Genomic DNA, 14,279 nt, shown 5'->3' on the forward strand with positions numbered 1-14,279 from the left:
TGCAGCGCAGCCGTCGTGGCTGTCCCCATGGCCGCGCCGCTGTCACCCCGCGCCGTCCCCGGGAGCGGCTCTGCCCACCGGCCACCGGCTCCATTCACATTTTTCGCTGACCTGATTCTGAGCAGTTGCCGAGTGCCGCAGCCAGCACAACGCCCACCCCTGCCCGCCACCCCAGGGGGGTCCCCGACACTGGCATCGCCCACCCCACCTCAGCCCCAGCCCCCTCCAGCAGCCCAGGACACACGGACGGGGACACACGGACCCGCAGTGGGAGCCGGAGCTCGGCAGCCCCCGGGAAGAGCCTCGTGGGGCCATGCTGGGTGGCACGGGACACCGAGGAGGTCTCTGCCGGGTGTCCAAAGGCCGCGGGGTTTATGCTGCGGTGGGGGTGTGGAGGCGTCCGTCTGTCTGTCCATCTGTCCCCTGGCCCCGGTGGCTCTCGCTCCTCAGGAGCTCGGCCCTTCTCCATCGCCCACGAGCCCCGCTGCCGGCCGAGGCCTCGTCCCCTCAGCACGATGTCACCTCCTTCCCTGCGAGCCATCCCGGGTGAGACCCCGGGGCAGGGGCAGAGCCCCCCGGGCCAGTGCTGGCCACCAGGGCCGGCCACCACTCGGGCGCTCTGGCTCCCGGCCTGGCGTGGGGAGCGTGGCCTCTCCTCCCGCTGCTGGCGTGGGGTTCCACTGCACGGGGACGGGGCCTGTGCCCCACGGGAGGCCCCGGGGCTGGGCACAGGGGGGTACCGGTGCCCGACCCGCCCCGGGGGCTGTGCCCGGCGGGGGGCGAGGGGGCTCCCCGGGGAGGGGCCGCGCTCCTGCTCCCCCCTCCCCATCCCCAGCCCCACCTGCCTCCCCATCCCCATCCCCACCTTGCATCCCTCCATCCCTCCATCCCTCCGGAGCCACCTTCCCTCCATCCCTGCTGACCCCACCCTCCGCCCCTCCCTCCCTCTCCTTCCCTCCCTCTCCCTCCATCCCTCCCTCCCTCCCTCCTCCATCCTCCCTCCTGACCACACCCTCCCTCCATCCTTCATCCCGGTCCCTCCCTCCCGGTCCCTCCCGGCAGCTCCGCACCGCGGTGCCGGGCAGGGCCCGGGGCCGGGCAGGACCTGCCGCCGCCGCCCCCGGCCCGGCCCCGCCGCCCACCGCCCGCTGTCTCCCCCCCCGCAGGACGCGCTCGGGCCGGGACGGACCATGAGCGATGACCCGACACCCTGGGACAACGCGACGGAGAGTGCCACGGTGAGGGGGCCGCCCTGCCCGGCCCCGGGTGCCGGGGGAGGGTGGGATGCGCGTCCCGGCCCGGGAGATGGGGGGGGTCTGCGCGGGTGCCGCGCGGCTGGGGTCGGCACCCGGGTGGGGACAGCAGCGGCCACCCAGCCCTGCTGTCACCCACCGCGCTCCGTCAGCCCTGGGGGTGGGTGGCACCTCTCTGTGCCCTGCGCAGCCCCCCGAGGTGCTCTGGGTCCCGGGGGTCCCGGGTGCCGCCGCCGGCTCAGCCCCTCTCCCACGCCGGGGCTGCCGGCCGGGGGGTGCGAGCACGGACCCCCGCGCTGGGCAGGGCTGGGGTCCCGGCCCCCTCCCCGGCGCGGGGGCTGCTGCCGGCTCTGCCCCCCGGCTGCCGTTGCCTTGGTGAAGGCAGGTCCCCGGAGCCGGCAGCAGGCCCGGGGGCGGCGGGGGAGCACGGGCGCATGTGGGGAGCCGCGCTCGGCGTCAGCCTCGGCGCGGGAGGGGGCTGCCCCGGCACCCGGTGAGGGCCCGGGGCTGGGCCGTGTCCCCCCGGTGGCTCAGGCCCCGCCGCCCTGCCCAGGCGCTGCCCGGCGAGGTGTCCCCCCAGGATGGCTACGTGCTGCTCCTCGCCCTGCTCTCCATCTTCATCGGGGGCACCCTGGTCCTGCTCGCCGGCATCCTGATCATCTGCCGCCGGTGCTGCGAGGCCGACCGCCGGCACTCCAGGTGGGGACGGGGCGCGGGCACAGGGGATGCCGCCGTCCCCGGGGTGCGTGGCACCGCGGAGGGGACCCAGGGTGCCGGCGCGGGGCACCGCTGACCCTCCTCCCCCCGCAGAGCCAGCGATGACCCCGAGAAAACCAACACCACGTACCTGGACGACTCGCAGCCGGCCCAGGGTGAGTGCCACGGCGGGGCTGAGGGTGCCACGGCAGGGCCGGGGGTGCCGCGGGGACCTGCCAGCGATCGCCCACCAGTCACCCCAGCTGCACCCCCAGCTGCACCCCCAGCTCCCCAGGAGGGTAAAGCAGCTCCTGGGCCCTCCGCTCTCCCCAGTGCAGCCCCCACACACCCCCTGCACCCTCCGTCACCCGTCCCAGCACTGCCCCGGCTGCGTGAGCAGGGACTGTTGCGCTGGCATCGAGGCGCCGGGTGCAGCAAGTTTGCCCGGCCTCAGCTGGGGGAGGCGGCGTGCCCCGCAGCGGGGGGACCCCGGGTGCTGACCCCCCTCTGCCCAGATATCACCATCAAAGTGGAGGACCCCGAGTGCCTGTCGTCCTCCAGCTACCGGGATGTGGAGAGCGAGCGGTTCCTGTCCTCCAGCTCCTCCACCGCCCGCCGCGTCTCCTTCAACGAGGCCGCGCTCTTCGAGCAGAGCAAGAAGACCCAGGAGAAGGGGAGGAGGTGAGGCCCTGGGCTGGGGGGGGGCCGGGGGGGCCGGGGCTGCCCCTCCTAACCTGGCACGCCCCGCAGGTACACGCTGACAGAGGGGGACTTCCACCACCTGAAGAACGCCCGCCTGACACACCTGCACCTCCCGCCGCCCGCCCTCAAGATCGTCACCATCCACGAGTGCGAGTCCAGCAAGAACAGCCTGGCCATGACCCCCCGCCTGCCCCCGCCCAAGCCCGGCCTCGCCATCTTCCAGGTGAGGCTCCAGCACCGCGGGGGACAGGGACAGGGGGACAGGGGGACAGGGGTCCGGGGCGTCCCACAGCACCCCAGGGAGGCACCGCTGGACCCGGGATGGGAGTCTCAGGGTGATGCTGGATGTGGGGCGGGAGGTCCCAGGGCGCGGGGGTCCCTCCCGGTCCCCGGCCCTCGTGCGAAGCCCCCTGAGCGTGCTCTGCCTTGTAGCCCCCCGCGGGGGCCCGGCCCCAGCCGGCGCTGCCCAGCCATGCCGTGTGCCCCAGCTCTGCCCTGCCCGGGGACACCTACAACTCCACCGTGGACACCAGCTTCACAGAGGCCAGCCCGTCCGCCTCCTCCGACTCCGGGGAGGGCCCCTCGGTGAGTGCCGGGGTGGGGGGCCCGCACCGGGCAGGGGAAGGAGCTTTGCAGCCTTGGCAGCCTGCGCAGCCCCAGGGATCCTGCCCACCCCGACCCCCCAGCACAGCTGGCCCCGCGCCCCGCCGGCTCCCCCTGCTCCGTGCCAGGGCTCTGGGGACAGACGTGGGCATCCAGCTAGAAACGGGCTCTGCCCCAGGGGACATTTGTGCATCTGCTGCAGCAGAGCTTGGCAGGAGCAGGACAAAGGAGCCGAGCAGGGGCCGGGGGGGCCGGCGGGCCGTGCCTGGAGCTGAGCGGGCACTCACGGCTCCCCCAACCCTCCCAGTTTGCAGCAGCACCCAGGAGCGGGAAGGCGGCTGGGACGGGCAGTGCCAGCCCCGGGGAGCCCCCCCCGGCGCCCCCCCAGGGCCCCGTCCTGCAGTTCTTCACCCGCCTGCGCCGACACGCCAGCCTGGACGGGGCCAGCCCCTACTTCAGGATCAAGAAGTGGAAGCTGGAGAGCACCCAGCGGGCGTCCAGCCTGGACACGAGAGGTGGGAGCCGGCATGGGGTGGGCAGCGGGGGCCGGGGCCGTGCCAGGCTGGTGGCGGTGTGTGGGCAGGGGTCTCGCCGTGCCCGTGCCCCCAGCCCTGCCCTGCGCCCCTCCAGGGTCTCCCAAGCGGCGGCAGTTCCAGCGTCAGCGGGCGGCCAGCGAGAGCATGGACCAGGAGGACCGGGACCCCCACCAGACCGACATCATCCAGTACATCGCCCGCACGGACGACGTGGCCTTCCACCCCGCGGGCAGCCCCTTCCTGCCCTCCCCCGCCAGCCCCCCCCCCTCTCTCGGCAGGTATTTTTCAGTAGATAGAGGGGACGGGGACGGGCGAGCCGGGCCCTGGGAAGGCGCCGAGGGACCCCGCGCTGCCCCGTGCATGGGGGGCTCCGGCCTTCGTGCGGCTTTGGTGGGGCGGCCAGGGAGCGAGGGTCTTGGGTGAGGGCTCCAGGGGGAGCTGGTGGTGGGGAGGGGGGCTTGGGGCACGGGCAGGGTGGTGGGGACAGCATGGGGGACCGCGTGGCACCATGGCACCGCCGCAGAGCCTGCGGGTGCTGGGCTGGCATCTCCCCTGTCTGCTGCTCGCCGGGTCCGGGTCCATCCCCGTCTGCGCCGTGACGCCGGGGTGGTGCCCGCAGGCTAGAGCCGGGCACGGGGGGCGCGGGCAGCCCCGGCGAGGCCGGTGCCCCGGAGCAGCCCAGCGCCTACCACGACATCTGGAGCCTGCGCGCCTCGCTGGAGCTGTACGCCTCCTCGGAGCGGAGCAATGACCAGGACTCGGTGCGCAGCGACGGCGGGGACAGCGTCTCCTCTGCTGGTGGCATGCCCCCCTGCCCCTCCTCCTCCCTGGATGAGGCCGAAGGCCCTGAGGAGAAGCTCTGGGGTCGGCCCAAGCCCGAGGAAGCGGAGCCCGGCACGCGCAAGCTGCTGCAGATGGACAGCGGCTACGCCTCCATCGAGGCGCCCAGCCGGGGGGGCGAGGAGGGGCCCCCCCAGGACCAGACGGCCTCTGAGAAGCGCATTTGCTTCACCAGCGCCGGGCGGAAAGGCACCATCTTCGAGAGCTTTGAGGGCCGGGAGCCGGAGGAGGAGGAAGAAGAGGAAGAGGAGGAGGAGGAGGAGGAGGAGGGGAGCATGGCGCGGGGCGCGGCGGGCAGGGGACCCCCCCATCCCCACAGCCCCCTGGCCTGGTCCCCGTACGGGCAGATGTTCCCGGGGCGGGAGGCGCCGCCCCGGCGGGACTACAGCATCGACGAGAAGACGGACGCGCTGTTCAACGCCTTCGTGCGCCACGACCCCCAGTTCGACGAGTCGCCGCTGCGGGGGAAGCACCGCTCCCGCACCCACCTGCGCAAGCAGTGGCAGCACGCCAAGCAGTACAGCGACCCCGGCGTGCGCTACCCCGCGCTGGAGCGGCACCGCACACCCCTGCGCCGTGGCGACAGCGCCAACTACCCCCTGGACGCCCGCTTCCACAGCCCCCTGCCCCGCATCGTCAGCGCCGGCGACGAGGAGGCGGCGGCCGAGGAGGCGGCCGAGGGGGTCCCCCCCGCCCCGGCGCTGCCCGACCCCGAGATCCAGGTGATCGTGGAGGAGCCCGGAGAGGCGGCCCCCGAGCCCAGGGCTGGCCCCGAGCCCCCCGCGGACAACGACTGCCCCAGCCCCGGGAGGTGCCTGGGGCTGGGCTCCGGCTCGGAGCTGATGGACAAGATCGTCGTCGGCCTCGAGGAGCGGCTCTACGGGCACTTGAGGAAGGCGGGAGAGAGCACCGAGCACGCGGTGGCCGTGGTGGCCAGCGACGCCCCCCCCGACCACAGCCCTGTCTAGGCCCAGCACGAGGGGAGAGACCCTGGTACAGGGGGGCTCGGCCCCCACCGGGGTTTGGGGCTCCATCCCCTCCTGCTGCCAGCGTGGGGACCAGCCCGGTGCCCGGGGTGCCGCGGGAAGGGTGGCCCCGGCGCGGTAAGGCCAGGAGGGCGCGTGGGGTCCCCTGGCCGTTAGCCCCCCCACTGCGGGGGTCCGGTAGCGTGGGGTGGCCGAGCCCCGTCCCTCCCGGGAGCGAGGTGCCAGGCGGTGGCCGGGGGTGCCAGAGGAGGAGCAGAGCGTTGGCCGGGAGGTGAGCGACGAGGGACTTTGCTAATAAAGCCCCGAACGCAGCCGAGGCCCCCCCCGACCTCGCGGCAGGGCGCTGGAGCAGATACGTCTCCCCGCTCTCTCCGGTTTTCTACAAGCAATAACGGCTCCCGTCCGGCCGGGCACCGGCCTCGCGAGGAAGGGGCCAGGGCTGGCATCCCCCCGGGCAGGGGGGCAGTTGTTTGGGGAGGGGGGAGGCGCCTCCCCAAGCCCACGAACCCCCCAGTTCTGCGGGGAGCCTGGGATCTAAACTGGAAGCGGGGCCTGGGGCTGCCGTGCCGGGGCAGGAGGACGCTCGGGGGGCTTGTGCAGCCCCCGTGGGGGCACGGGTGAGCCGCGCTGGCCCCTCTGCCCAGGGTGAGAGCAGAGTGTGGGGTCGGGCCAGCATGTGCCGTGGGTGACCCCCCAATGCTCTGCACCCCCCGGGGCTCAGCGCCAGGCTCGGGGGGTCCGGAGGGTATTTATTGATGTGTGCGGAGGGGGATGCTGCTGCCCCAGGGAGGGGGGGGCTTGTCAGCAGGTTTTCATTTGTGTTTCAAAGAATGGATGAGAAAAAGGAAAAAAAAAGATAAAAAAGCCCACGAGGTGTTACCTGGGAGCGGGGCAGGCGGGGGGGCTCGGCCCAGGGCCCCGCGCCCCTCCCCGGCCCCCCATTGCATGCGAGCGCAGAGCCCGGGTCGCTCCTTCCCTCCGCCCCGGCTCTGTCCAACGCGCTACCTACAACTCCGCGTTTTTAAGTCTATAAACAAAGGAGACAAAAAAAAAACCAACTGTGACTTTTCTGAGCTTGATTCTTACCTCCCCCCTGCCCGGGAGTGCTGGGGGGGGACAGCGCCCCGCTCCTGCCCCGGTGTCACCCCGCAGCCACCCCCAGGACAGCGGGTTTGCGGGGGTGACCCGCAGCCCCCAGGACGAGGGGCTGGCCGAGACCCCCCATGGCAGGAGGAAGGACATGAAGGAAACCCACCGCGCTGTTTGCACTTTATTTTTCTTTTTCTTTAAAAAAAAAAAAAAAAAAAAAGGAAAGAAAAAAGCCGCCGCACGCACCCGTTCCCTTTTCCGAGCCCTTTTACAGCATGCAGGTTTAATAGAGTTTTGCTTTGTCTTAATACCTGTTTTTTTCCTCATCTGGTTTATTTTAAACACATCACGATGTGTAGGAATCTCTAAATATACCGCAAATATAAACAAAAAAAAAAAAAAAGAGGAAAATATATAATATATAACAGTAGTCTAAAACATAAAGTGCACGGCAATGGCTTTGCACGACTTCTACACAGCCAGGGGGGGCCCGGCCGGGCCGGCGGGGAGGGGGCGCGGGTCCCACCGCCCCCCGGCCCCGCTCATCCCACCCTTCCCATCGCAAAATTAAAAACAGAATCAGTGTCTTGATTGGCAAAGAGTGATCGGGGAGGAGGGGCAGCATCTTCGCAGCCGGAGGTTCCATCTCCCGAGGTGGTGAGCGGGGTCTGGCCCCCAGCAGCTCCGGGGTCCGGGGGCCCCGGGGGGGGCGGGTTCCTCGGGTTTGGTTTTGGATCGAGCACAGTCCGCTCCCAGGAGAGGCAGCGACGGGCGAGGATGGGGGACGCCGGCGGGCCCGGGCCCTGGGACGCTGTTTGGGGGAGAACAGAGAGGAGGGGGGGTCAGGGAGGGGAGGGCTGGTGCCAAACCGGGGGCGCAACCCCCAGCTCCGCTCCTGATGCCACCACGGGCAGGTCACACCCCGCGGCTGCCAGTGTCACGAGGATGGGACAGAGAGGGGCCTGGGGTCCCCGCTCTGTCCCCAGGAGGGGTGGGTGCGCTCGCACAGCGCCTGGCCCTTCGCCCAGGTCACCCCGGACCTGCCCCTGGACCTGGGAAGCAAAACCCCAAGGGGAAAACGCAGCCATGGACCCTCCTTGGTGCCCAGGAGCGCTGGGGGGCTGGCAAAGGTTGGAAGGTGCTGAAGAGCGGGCGATCCCCAGCCCGGCCGTCCCCGCGATGCCACGGCAGGGACGGGCACAGCCCTGCCCCTCCCCGACCCCGCAGAGCCCCCACGGCGGGTACCCGCTGGGGAAGGGGCGAGAGGAGTCGCAGAGCCCTGGGGACCCCGGATCCAGCAGCCCCCCGCGCAGGTGACTCACTCCCCGCCATGAATTAAAGATGAAACTGGCAGCGGGGCCGAGCGGGGCTGGCAGCTGCAGGGGGAGGAACGGGCTTTTATTTCTGGCATTTTTCCCCCCACGAAGCTGGTCGTGATCCAAAGAGATAGCAGAGCCTCAGCCCCACGGAGCGCCGGTGACGAGCGCGAGGCCGGGGGTGGATGAGCGCCGAGCGTGAGTCACTGCGGGCGCAGTTATGAATGAGGGGTGGGGAGAAGGGACGGGGCTGCGGAAAGAGCCGGAAGGAGGAGGGGGAGCAGGGAGGGTGCTCAGCTTCCCCGAGGAGAGGAAGGGGCTTGGGCACAGCAGTGGCACCTCCTGGACCAGCGGAGGTCCCGCGGGGGTCTGTCCTAGGGACCCTCTGGGAACATCCCGGTGCTCAGCACCCCGCTGCAGCCCAGCTCCTCCGCGTGCCGGCGGCTCTGTGCCCCCCAGCCAGGAGGGCGGCGAGGCTGGGAGCAGTTGGGGGAGAAAGCAGGGGGACTGTGGTGCCAGAGAAAGGGGGTGTCATGCCACGGCCTGCCTGCAGCCTTGGAGGGGAGAACGGGCTACGGCAGCAGCTCTCTCCTGCCGCGGCAGCAGCTGCAAGGAGCGGGTAGAGCAGAGGCACGCAGGGAGCGGGGGGGGTCCCCACTGGGCTCTGCACCCCCCAACACCACAGGGGATCCACACTCTGGGTGCCGGGGACAGTGGCAGAGGGATGCTCAGGACCCAGAGCCCTCTCCCCTCTCCACACCCAGACCTACAGAACACCCCTTGTAGCCCCCCCCGCTGCCCATGCTCAGGGCAGGCTCAGCCGTCCCCACCCCTTCCCTGGGCGGTCACCAGGGTGCCGGTACCTGTGCGGGGCGCGGGGGCTGCCGCCTCACTGCTGCTTGCAGGTGGAGAGCTTGCGGATCTTGCTGCTGGCCGAGCAGGCCTTGCGGGAGGGGTTGGACGAGGCGCTCGCCCGCCGCTCGGCCTTCGACTTGCTGCTCAGCTGCCCCGGCTCCGTCCCGTTCATGCAGACGGCCTTGGGCAGCCCCTTGCCGCGGCTCTGCCCGTTCTGCCCGGCCTCCTCCTCAGGCACCTGTCCTGCAAGGGAAGGGAGACGGTGAGGGGAGGGCAGCAGTGGCCCCGGGGCCAAGGAGAGACCCTTCCCCTTCCCCCGCCTTCGAGGAATGCAGGAGCGGGGCACGCGTGGGGCAGGGAGCCCGAGACCACGTCCCTGCTGCCACCAAGGGCTGGTTTTACCCAGATTTCTCCAACACACAAGAAAGAAAATAAAAAACCTCAGGCAGTGAGTGAGAACCACGGGCACGGCAGGTCCGGGCCTCGAGAACGGCGTTCACCCTCTCCCTGGGTGGGCTGGGCAGCCGCCGTGCCCACCCTGAGCCCCCAGCCAGGGAGCAGAGGGGCAGCAGTGGAGGAAGTCACTCCTCCTCCTCCTCCCTCCTGCTGCCTTCTCTGGAGGAGGGTGCAGGTCCCGTGGAGCACCCGGGGCCCGACGTGTTCGCAGAGCCGAGGCCCAGCTGCTTTCGCGGCGCAGGGGAAGGTCTGTGGCACCCGCGGCAGCAGGGCCACATCTGGCAGGGGCTGGGGGCACTGCCCGGCTGGGCAGCCCTGCAGGAGCTCGGGCATGGTGCCGTGCCCTGACGGGGACACCCAGGTGGGAGAACGGCTTCTGGTCGCCCCTCTCCCCTCGCCTACGGGTCAGCTCCACGTGACTCAGCACAGCGGACGAGGAGCCATTTCCAGAGGCAACTGCCCGCGGCCACGGCTGGACCAGGGCTCAGGTCACACCCCTTCACCCGGGGAGTGACGAAGGGACCCCCGGCACAGCCCTGGCCCGGAGCGGGAGGGGACATCGCTGCAGCCCAGCGCGCTCCCCTCAGTAACGCCAGACATGGGGCTGAGGAGAGGATTCGTCAGGTTCCCGGCTCCCCCCCACCGGATCCAGCCGAGGCAATTTCCTTCCAGCAGGAACGTCACGCTCCAGGGCCCTTCAGTTATGACTCAGAGGTTTGAGTGGAAGCGAAGGCTGTAAGACGATTATGTATAATTTTCTTTAAAGGATGCTCAATCCTTTCTCCGCCAAGGCCGACCGGCACGTCATCCCTCTGTGCTTGCGCCAACCGCCACCCCACCGCCGTGCGCGCGGGGACGGGGGCGGTGGGAGAGCCGCTCCTCTGGAGGAGAACAGCGGGGTCCTCCTCGGACCCCCGCGCCCTCCACCTCGGACCCCCACACCCTCCTCCTCACCGCATCCCTCCCGGGTGCCGCTGCGGCAGCGGGGCCACGTGGGCTCCCGTCCGCTCCGCTCCCGTCCTCCAGCCTGGCACGGCCCTTACAGGGAGCCCAGCAGCTTCACACGGGCCGTCCTCCGCAGGTGAAGGGTCCTTTGGGAAACTAAAGGTGTGAGGGGACGGGGAGGGCACCTTGTTCAGACAAAGTCACCTTCAGCACCCACCTGCCTCGCCCCAGAGCTCCGGGTTACAAGCGCGATGGTTCGGCGAGCTGCCCCTCGGATCCCTCACCTGCGGCTCCGCCAGGTCCTGACACAGCTCCCGGCTCCTGGAGCGCGGGCGCTTACCCGAGCGCTTCTGCCTCGCCGTGACAAGGATGGACTCACCAGGGACAGCGGCACCCGCTGCGCTCCCCAGGGGCTGCCCAGCCTCGCTCCTCCCCAGAAGCACACCCCCAGCTCCCCGCACCGCACAGAGGAGCCCCGGGGATCTGTCAGCACCTCAGACCCTCCTGGCAGTGCCAGGCCAGGCCAGGCCAGAGGCTCGGAGCGGACAGCAAAGCGCTGGCCGTACCCAGCTGTGCCCTCAGGGACCTGCTACGGACCCCATCGGCCTCCAGCGCTGACCCCTTCAGAGGGGACATGCCAGGAAGGGCTGAGCTGTCCGAGCCCTCCAGGAGCGGGGGACACGCTGGCCCGAGCTCCCCCGGGGACGGGGCTCTCCCCGTGACCCGGAGCAGCCTGGCCATACCCCTCCCAGAGCTGGGGGTTTTTCCTCTCCCCTCATCCCAGTTGCACGTCTGCAGAGCCTCAGATAACCCCGTTCCAAGCAAAGCTGAACACTTCTCCTTCCCCTCCCTCAGCTGAGCTCAGGCCAAGTCAATTAACATTTTTGACTGGGGAGGGCAAAAAAAAAAAATCCAAACCGTTCATTTGTCTTTTGTGTGACTCTTCCCTCCTCCCCCTGCCAGCCCCTCCAGAGGCACAGCCCCAGGAGCCCATTATGGGTACCAGGGAGGGAGGGGGAATCGCAGCTAATTTTACCTCCTTCACCAATGACAGCTGCTGACGTTCAAATTAATGAAAATAAAAATTCACCATGGGATGAAGTCTTGGCAACTGCCTGCCCCCGCGGAAGGCAGCGACCCCGCGCCGGGGCTGTTCGAGCGGCTACACCCCCCCTCGCCATCACCCCGAACGGTGCTAAAAATAAAATAAATAAAAGGAGGGCTGAGAGAGGCATGAGAACGTGCGTGTTCGTCCTCGCCACCTCTCGCATTTCTTAATGGCTCCATCCGGCTCATTCAGGCACAAAAAAAGCCTCGAAATAAAACCGTGAAGAGCTTTTCAATTGCTGTGTTTGTCAGACACAAACACGCACGCAGGATTTGCAGCCACAAACGCACCTTTTCCAGCACCAGGCTTCACACACTCCAGCCCTGGCTTTATTTTCCAGCCTCAGAGCGATGCTAAGGGAGCAAAACAAAAGACAACCCCAGAACCAGGCAGCCGTGTGCCTCCGTGGGGCTGGGCTGCGGCGGAGGAAGGGGTTAATGGTGGGGGAGAAAAAAAGCAGAGCGAAGGCTTCTAAATGTGAAAGGCAGCACAAAAGCAGCAAGAAGATGCTGACAGGCACTCCTGCCTCGCTCCAAATCAGACACCAGCCCGTTCTGGAGAGGATGCTGTCACGTGCCCAGCGCCACAGTTATTCTCTCCTCAGCTGAGCTGTTTAACACCGATTGAACCAGGGACACGTAACATTTAAGGCTCTCTACGGAGCTGCATAAATCTTTAAATAACCCTTTAAAAATAAAAGCACGTTCTCAAAGCCCCTTCTTCCTCTGGCGAAGGCAGGATTTAATGAGGTTCCCTCTTTCCCCCTCCCAAACCAAACACCCACTCCCACCCATGAGTCACTCGTCCTCCTGCTCTCGCTGCCCAGCGGAACCACAGCTCAGTTCATCACTCACTTAAAAGTCCTTTTACATTTTTATTTTAATATGGCGTCACTGTTAGAAACGTAACACTTGGAGCTGAGCAAGCTCAGAAGGATCCTGCAGGAAGACTCGGGTGAAAAGACTCACATTTATTCTCCGTGCCAGCCGCCCCCCTGCCCTCGCAAGGCCCCGCAAACCCTCCGAGCCCCCTCCTCACCCCCAGTCTGCCCAGGAGCTGGTTATGAGCGTTGCACCTCTGGTGAGGGGCTTTCTGTCAGGAGCAGCACGAGAACATCCAGGGCAGAGAAATCCTCCTCCTGCTCCGTGTGGTTCCCTGAGGACTTCCTGAGCTCCAGCCCACAGCGGGGCTGCTGTGCTCGACAGCCCCCAAAGAACCCACCCTTCGGGGACGCATCCAACTCAGTCACCGACACTACAGAAGCGTGACACCAAGCGCTGGGCAGAGGCCGCTCAGCCTGGCTGGAAACCCCGCTTTATTTCACTGTCTACCCAAGCAATTGAGCAGTAACTCTTGAAACAACTGGAAGGTTAAACTCCGTCACCACTCAGCAGTTAAGTTAAACCAAAATCGTGTCCAGCCCACCCACCCTGGCTCACCGTAACATGGGAACTGCTGCTCTGTGGGGCCACAATCACCTTTAGGTCTCTAATCCCTCTGAAACAACACAAATTACACGAGAACTTAAAAAAATCCTCCAGTAATTTGCCTGTCATCTTCTGAACTGACAGCTCTTATTTGGGTTTAAATACCGCTGTTTGCATTAGGAGTGTGTAATAGCTGATATTACTGCTCTGGAGATGATCTCCCACTGTCAGAGTCACCTGCCTGCGTGCGGGGGTACATCCAGCTCAGCTGGCACATAGACACGGCTGCTGCAGGAGCACGAGCCGGGCCAGGCTCAGCCCAGGCTCCTGGGCACGCACGGGGCAGCCACGCCGCAGCCCCCCGCAGCAGGAGGTGACCTGGGAGGTGAGCACAGGCGGGCACGAGGCTTCACCCAGCGCGGAGGGCTCAGCACCAGCCCTCACCCGCCCCAGAGAGGATCTCGCCCGCTCTGCTGCTGTTGGGCAGAGGAGGGGCAGAGCACGGTGCCTGGCCAAACGCCGACGATAACGTGCGGTGCCCGGCCGCGGTGCCGCAGGCCAGAGACCCTCGACAGCACCCAGGACAGACAGCTCCGTCCCGGGCCTGCCGGACACACAACCACTCTCTAATGCTGTAGATCTGCCTGAGCTTCCACTTTTCAGGCACACTGAAGTGCACAAACCAGACAGCAACGCAGGCTGATCGCCACTGGAACGGGTAAAAAGAAAGAAAACATTTTAATGAGAGCAAGAACAGGCAGGGAAGCATCTTCTGTACAAGATCATGTGTGGGGCAGGTCTGCAGGAACGGGCTGGATTTCACGTGTAACCCACTCTGAAAGGGGTCACAAACCATCTGCAGCGTGCTGAACCCCTGCAGCTGCCCTTTGCTTAGAAACACAAAGCCAAAAACTGAAGAACGATTCCCTTGCAGAACAAACTTATCTGCTTCTGAAATGATACAACTGTCCTGGAGAGAGGCAGGATCCTGCTGAAGCTCGGGGGAAGCGAGGAGATGATCCTGCACTCTCCGGCACTGCCATTAGCTCAGGCCATGAGTGGCCCAAGAAGTCAGCAGCTTTGGGGCCTGGGCTAAGCTTCACGCGGCTCTTCTGCTCCCACGGCCGGTGGGAGCACAGCTTCCTCTCCAAACAGCTTGTCATGACTGCTCGGTGCTCCGCTCTGTCCTCTAAGCCCTGCCTCAGCCTCCTCCTCTGCAGCTGGGAACGCACAGGGAAGCAAGAGCACTGTTAGAGACAGGCACACGCTCATTCCCCAGACTGGCACCAAAAAAGCAGGAACGGGCTGTCCTGCGGGCTGTTGGGTTGGCTGCGAGGTAGTCAGGTACCAAGAGCAACAGCTCTGCTCTCACAGAGTTATCATCTTGGAAGGCCAACCCCCGAGGGGGGTTACGGGCACACTCAGACCAACCACACCTTCCTTCTGCCTCTGAAACCAGGTCAGAGA

General features: G+C 67.2%; 2 protein-coding genes across 3 annotated transcripts in view; one reads left to right on the top strand and one right to left on the bottom strand.

Moving 5' to 3' along the window:
* The first annotated feature begins 1,190 nt into the window (after nt 1-1,190).
* CBARP (CACN subunit beta associated regulatory protein) lies at nt 1,191-6,379 on the top strand. Its single transcript, XM_068420709.1, has 9 exons — nt 1,191-1,238; nt 1,807-1,952; nt 2,064-2,125; nt 2,465-2,630; nt 2,700-2,874; nt 3,084-3,236; nt 3,562-3,769; nt 3,885-4,068; nt 4,410-6,379. The coding sequence occupies exons 1-9, from the start codon at nt 1,191-1,193 to the stop codon at nt 5,596-5,598; spliced, it is 2,331 nt and encodes a 776-aa protein (XP_068276810.1). The 3' UTR covers nt 5,599-6,379.
* Nucleotides 6,380-6,873: 494 nt separating this feature from the next.
* STK11 (serine/threonine kinase 11) overlaps nt 6,874-14,279 on the bottom strand; it is a 37,899-nt gene continuing 30,493 nt past the window's right edge. For both annotated transcript variants that reach the window (XM_068420874.1, XM_068420875.1), the window contains exons 9-10: nt 8,885-9,119; nt 6,874-7,516 (exon numbers count right to left, since the gene is read on the bottom strand). In XM_068420874.1, the coding sequence (XP_068276975.1) occupies nt 8,911-9,119 (209 nt within the window). In that variant the 3' untranslated portion in view covers nt 6,874-7,516; nt 8,885-8,910. The remainder of the gene's footprint in view (nt 7,517-8,884; nt 9,120-14,279) is intronic.

Source organism: Nyctibius grandis, chromosome 31 (genome assembly GCF_013368605.1).
Source record: "Nyctibius grandis isolate bNycGra1 chromosome 31, bNycGra1.pri, whole genome shotgun sequence".
In the NCBI taxonomy this organism is placed as follows: Eukaryota; Metazoa; Chordata; class Aves; order Nyctibiiformes; family Nyctibiidae; genus Nyctibius; species Nyctibius grandis.